This window comes from Panulirus ornatus, chromosome 53, assembly GCF_036320965.1.
Source record: "Panulirus ornatus isolate Po-2019 chromosome 53, ASM3632096v1, whole genome shotgun sequence".
Taxonomy (NCBI): domain Eukaryota; kingdom Metazoa; phylum Arthropoda; class Malacostraca; order Decapoda; family Palinuridae; genus Panulirus; species Panulirus ornatus.
In genome coordinates, this window is record NC_092276.1 from 6,303,758 (window position 1) to 6,310,858 (window position 7,101).

Below are 7,101 nucleotides of genomic sequence, written 5' to 3' on the forward strand. Positions count from 1 at the left end.
CCTCATACACATGCCTTACATCCTTGATAAAAACTTCTCATTGCTTCCAGCAACTTACCTCCCACACCATATACTGTTAATACTTTCCACAGAGCATCGCTATCAACTCTATCATATGCCTTCTCCAGATCCATAAATGCTACATACAAATTCATCTGTTTTTCTAAGCATTTCTCACATACATTCTTCAAAGCAAACACCTGATCCACACATCCTCTACCACTTCTGAAACCACACTGCTCTCCCCCAATCTGATGCTCTGTACATGCCTTCACCCTCTCAATCAATACCCTCCCATATATTTTCCCAGGAATACTCAACAAACTTATACCTCTGTAATTTGAACATTCACCTTTATCCCCTTTGCCTTTGTACAATGGCACTATGCATGCATTTCGCCAATCCTCAGACACTTCACCATAAACCATACATACATTGAATATCCTCATCAACCAGACAACAACAAAGTCACCACCTTTTCTAATAAATTCCACAGCAATACCATCCAAACCCACTGCTTTGCCAGCTTTCATCTTCCACAAAGCTTTCGCTACCTCTTCTCTGTTTACCAAATTATTCTCCCAGTCCCTCTCACTTCACACACCACCTCTACCAAAACACCCTATATTGGCTACTCTATCATCAAATACATTCAACAAACCTTCAAAATACTCATTCCATCACCCTCTCACTTCAACACTACTTGTTATTACCTCCTCACTTGCCCCCTTCACCGATGTTCCATTTGTTTTCTTGTCTTACTTTATTTGCCTCCTTCCAAAACGTCTTCTTATTCTCCCTAAAATTCAATGATACTCTCTCACCCCAACTCTCATTTGCCCTCTTTTTCACCTCTTGCACCTTTCTCTTGACCTCTTGCCTCATACACAAGTATATACATAAACACCCATACACGCACATATACATATATACATGTACATATTCATACTTGCTTGCCTTTATCCATTCTTGGTTCCAACCTGCCCCACAGGAAACAGCATCGCCACCCCTCCCCACCCCAAAGGAAACAGCATTGCTTCCCCTGCTTCAGCGAGGCACACCAGGAAAACAGACAAAAAAGGCCACATCTGCACTTAAGGGGATATAGGCTAAGCGTTTTCAGTCATTCCCAGTGATGCAGTCCCTTCACCACATTTAATGAGCTATGAAAGATAAAATTTCTTTTTATGTTAGTTGAGATTGTAACACCAACCGAGACCTAAATCAATACCATTGCATTAACATATGTATACATAACTTAGCCATAGCCAGGTACCCATTTTACTGACCAACCCCTAAGGGTAGATGAACAGCTGGGTAGCCTGTGGAGCAACTACAACCTGGGTTCAAACCTACATGCTCGACCCTAGATAGCCCATGAATGCGTCATGGTCAGACACACTAACAACTTCACACTTTCTAAATCCACAATTTTGCCCACCTTGTAAGGTAATGTTAGAATACACCAATATTCAGTTCGTTCATGTAAGATTCATTGCCTTGAATAACATCATCACTGCTTTTTCTCCCCTTGTCTTGAAGGTCCATAAGATCCAGCCTGCTATCCTTCTGCATGAGGCAACCATTGTTTTGTTGTGTTCCCTGAAGGTTAGGTCGTTAGACACTATCATTCCAAAGTCTTCCAAATTATTCATTTGGTTTATGACTGCATTCGTGTCTGTCCAATAATCTGTGTTTTTTTATTCCTACATTTCCCCTTAACAGAGGAATTGAAATTTATCCCCAATGAAAAGTATGTTGTTCTTGGTCACACAGTTAAAGACTTCATGTGTCTCTTCATACCCTTATGGCATCTCCTACTGATGTTTTTCACACCTATTCTTGTATCATATGCAAAGGATGATATGGTACTGTGGCTTGTGGTTGCATATATGTCTAATATAAGAATCAGGATCAGGGAAGGGACAAGTATAGTTCCTTGGGGATTGAGCTTTTCACTATGGAGGCACTGGATACAGCATGCTTCATAACTATATGTTGTGATCTATTTGTTTAGAAGTTGTATATCCACCTATAATTTCTAGTCCATTCTGGTCATCAAATTTCTGCTCTGAATGCTCAACCTCAAGTACATGGGGCTTTGCCATCTCATTAATAAACTAGCTTCATCTTCTTTCCTGTGATTTGGTATCACATGGACCCTCTTTCTGGAACTGTGATTCTGTTTTTCTCGTGGCTCCCTTCATGGTCCTTAATCTGCTCCTTCAAATCCCTTAACTCTAGTTCTAGTTGCATTATCGTCTGATCTTGCTTATTCACAAGTTCCTACAGCATTCCTAAACATCTTATGTCTGTTTTTTTCATGTCGTCTTTTTTCACTTTTAACTCTAGTTTTTCCTTTGCCTATCTTGTTTGCACTGATTGGTTGAGATATACTCTCGTATCTAAATCCATACTATTCATATTTTTGGCTGTGTGTGTGTGTGTGTGTGTGTGTGGTGTGTGTGTGTGAGTGTAGGAATAAAGGCAAAATATAAACAGACAAGGTTAAGGGATAGGAGCTACGTGTGTAAAACTTTTCCCATAACACACAAATTGTAATCACACACACACAAATATGGTCTGATACATGGCTGAAATTAAACCCAAGTGAATGTAAGTAATGAGAATGACAAAGTGGAAGAAGACCTCATCATGATTATTATCGGCTGGAAGTAAGAATCAAGACTGTGTGTGTGAAAAGGACTTGGGAGTCACCATCATCCATAACCTATCACAATTGTTCCACACTAAGAGAATAATAAAGGAGACTAACTGTCTTCTGGGAAATATCTGAAAAGCTTTCAAGTATATGGATATGGAAATATTTAGGAAGCAGTATATATCATATATAAGGCCAAAACCAGAATATGCTTTTTAAGTTTAGTCACCTCACCTAAAGAAGCACAGAGCTAATAGAGAAGGTTCAGAGTAGGGCAACAAGATGGTGCCAGTATTAGGAGGGCTAAGTTACAGGGAAACGCTAAAGGTCTCAAATTTGCCAACCTTAGAAGAGAGAAGAGTGAGGGTGACCTTAACACATCCTTCAGTTTTTAAAACATATCAAAGACAAAGACAGAGAACAATTCTTTGAGGGATGCAGGGAAGCAACCAGAGGATATACCTGGTGAAGTCTTTGGGGATCTTCATTCTGAGCCCAGGTTGGGCTCCAGCTGAACATGAAATTCAGCAAGAAACTTATCAAAAAAAAAAAAAAAAAAAAAAAAAAAGAAGCAAAGAATCACTTTTACAGTATAAGAGAAGATGAGGAGGAAGAATGGAACAGAATGAATGATGATATGTTTAATGGAGACAGCACACAAATTCAAAAAGTTGTATAACAAGAGAGAACACTCAAAGGATGAGGCCTCACAAGTGTTTAACTCCCTCCCCATGCACTACAGATATGCAATTACAAATTGGTAATGGCACACACATGCAAATAAAAAAATATAGCTTTGTATATAAAATTATCTATGCCAATGTCAATCTCAACCTACGTCCATCTCAGCTCACTCTTATAACTGAAATAATTAAGAAATGATGAGACGAAGACTGACAGCTCATTCAAAAACTGCCACATACACTCGTCACAACGTGGCCCAAAAAGATGGGAAATATATGAGGTCATAGAAAGGGGTGACCAAATTGGAGATGAAGATATTGAGTGGAAGATGCTTTGATGGGTCTGGACCTGAGCATATAAGGTGTGAAGTGTGAATGAGACAGAGTGGAAAGGAGTGATGTGGTACACAAAATAGATGTGTTGTCAATGTGTTACAAGAGAATATAAGAAATAGTCGGAGAAAACCAGGGAACAGTTTGTGTAGCTAATCTGGTAATAGTAGCAGTCAAGTACAGATTTTGCTGATATAAAACTGTCAAAGCCTTTAAGATTTAACCAAATCTGTATACAGACCTACAGCATATACTTACTTGCAACTATCTCATCATCTTTGTTCATTTCTGGTTCAGCTGCTTCATGAGTTAAACACTTATTACACGCAGAGTGGAGACACGGTAATAGTTTAGGTTCCTGGTCCATTGCACTAGAGTCACAAAATACACAATGTACATTATCCCAACTAAACTGTTCCTCAGGTTCAGGCGCACCAGTACCCGACACACTCCCCTCACCACCCCCACTACTGGCACTAGAGTCCCCTCCTCCTTCCATAGTTTCCTCAGTTTCTGGTTCATGTGCCGTCGCATCATTACTATGGTCATTTGGCAATGAGTCCTTTTCTGAATCAGCCCAAGTTCTGGTGGATTCAATTGGGTCACTCACTGACACTTGTTCTGTATCATTTTGTACACTAATATGTTCTAACTGTGAAGCCGCTGATGGTGCGTCCAGGACTGGGGAGTGAGGTGGGTCTGGGCTAGAACCACGTTGATCATCCTCCTGGGGATGGCTGGAGGCAGGTTGGACATGATCCTCAGGATGATCAACCCCTGGATCACCAACATTAGCTTGACTCTCCAAGTCAGGGAGCTCCCCCGCCTCCTGAGACGCCTCCCTGCGCTCCTCCCTGTCTTCCACCATGTCACTATCTGGGAGGGAGCTCTCTGCTAATTCCGTGGGCTCGTCCGTAGCAGGAGGTGGGGTAGCAGGCTTGTCTCCCTCGTCGTCCACCAGTTTAAGGGGTTGGTCGTCATCAGCGTCCATTCCCCTGTCTGTCGCTGCCGACTCCTCGTCCGCTGTTTCGCCAGCAACCATTTGTAAAGTTCCTATCTGCACTCCCACAAGATTCTCCAGGGCCGTTAAAGGCCGTAAATCTAAACTGGACTCTGCCATAGTTATGAGCTGACATTAGGCTAAAACTTCACTTAACGCGGGTATATTCATGACCATAGAATAGGACTTCCTGTGTATGTAACACCGACATGTTTCTTGTTGTCGTCCACTGCACTGGGCATTGTGGGTACCAGTACTGCCAACACCTCACTAGATTTACCCAAATATTCATTCTTTCCCGAATGAGAGGATATGTATAATACGTATTTTTCCTCAATCTATTAATCATCACTATTTTCTCCAACATATTAGGAGAAATCATAAGTCTAACACAGTTAATCGCACAGACGGTTGGTAAGGATTGTAAGCGGGATTTTTAACTGTCGCAGAAAAGGCTTTGGCATTGTCACTAACACATATATGAACACTAGCATTATACATTTTCAACATATGAATAACAGCGATTACTGATATATTTTCTCTCTTCAAAGAATCTAATTCTTTGAAGAAATAAAGATATTCCTAAATTTGGACGGATTTCCCATGAGTCTCCACGTGGAAATGGGAAAAATTTTGACGTATTTGAAATGAGTTGTCCACTCAGAGTTATAACATATATACTAAACTATACATATGTACAGTTTAGTATATACGATAACAATTTTGCATATCTGGAAACTGGCCATTCCGAAGACAGTAAGTTACTGTGAAAAACCGGAAACAAGAAAAGGATCATATCAATGGGTATTTTTCGTGACAACTTTACTTTCGGTTCGAAATCCAAGGAATGTATGTAGACTCAGCATTAAAGTTATACGAATGATGTACTCATTACTAATATACAGTCTTCATCTAAAAACGCCACCACGTTGGAAATTGTTACAATTGGTAACAATTTCTATGTTTTGTGTTTACACTACAAATCCTATTCTAGAATATGAGCTAAATTTTGAATGTTTCCACGTAGGCACATGCTTAACAGGTAAGAGGAAAGTAAAAAATATCCCAAAGCACAGTTATTATGTGCTTGGCTTTTAAGTGAATCATATTTTTCCTTTGTATTCCTTTTTCTTGTATTCCATTTGTGTTATGCCTGTGCACGTACCTGTTCAACATGCTCTTAATACTTCATACGAGACCATGACAGAAAAAATGCTGATCAATAACCTAGCTATTCTAACATTTATATCAAGATTTCCTTGACAAATATCAGATCAGTTCATGATTATCATGAAAAATGTTCTCCACCAGGGCAGGTAGACCACTGTTATCCTCTGCTCCCGGTCATTACACACATGGTGGTTCATGAAGTACATTGTAGGAGGCCGCCGTGTGGGGGACATTATAACCAAGAACGATGGTGAACGAGTACATATTTCAACGATAGTGAACGAGTACATATTTCAACGATGGTGAACGAGTACATATTTCAACGATGGTGAACGAGTACATATTTCAACGATAGTGAACGAGTACATATTTCAACGATAGTGAACGAGTACATATTTCAACGATGGTGAACGAGTACATATTTCAACGATAGTGAACGAGTACATATTTCAACGATAGTGAACGAGTACATATTTCAACGATGGTGAACGAGTACATATTTCAACGATGGTGAACGAGTACATATTTCAACGATAGTGAACGAGTACATACTTCAACGATGGTGAACGAGTACATATTTCAACGATAGTGAACGAGTACATATTTCAACGATAGTGAACGAGTACATATTTCAACGATAGTGAACGAGTACATATTTCAACGATGGTGAACGAGTACATATTTCAAAATTTCGTTATTACAGCAGGGATAACGCATCGCGCTTACAGCTATGTTTTAAATAACGACGTTTCTCGTGATCCCATCTCTTCTTCCCATCTCTTGTTTCAAATTGTTTATATATTTTTGGGAGAGTTGCTCCACTGGAGTCTAGGTTCATACAGTATTGCTTTCAAACATATGTTTAATCTATTACATGAGTCACTCCATGCACATTTCACATGTCCCCCAGAGTCGTATTATTAAATAATTGCTCCAACTTCACCGGGTTATTGTGTCTGTCTGAAATCTATCTTTTATATAATCAAAGGAATTACTATTTACTAAATAATTTTTGTATCTTTCTTGCTTGGGTCCTCTCAGCTACTTGCTCCAGGACCATTAACTGTACCGTTCATTCCACGGTAATTGCCGTGGGACCACTTACTGTACCTCTAAGAAAACGGTACCCACCCTGGGGTCACTAACTGTACCTACCATACCACGGTACCTGTCCTTGGACCATTATGTGTACCCTTCAGACCAAGATACTTGCCCTGGGATCATTAACTTAACCCTCCAGACCAAGGTACCTG

At 40.0% G+C, this 7,101-nt stretch overlaps 1 protein-coding gene across 1 annotated transcript in view; it reads right to left on the reverse strand.

The window, feature by feature from the left end:
* LOC139765144 (transcription intermediary factor 1-alpha-like) overlaps positions 1 to 4,912 on the reverse strand; it is a 142,927-nt gene extending 138,015 nt beyond the window's left edge. The window contains exon 1 of the mRNA XM_071692337.1: positions 3,937 to 4,912. Within this exon, the coding sequence (XP_071548438.1) occupies positions 3,937 to 4,798 (862 nt within the window). The 5' untranslated portion in view covers positions 4,799 to 4,912. The remainder of the gene's footprint in view (positions 1 to 3,936) is intronic.
* Between the last annotated feature and the right edge of the window lie 2,189 nt (positions 4,913 to 7,101).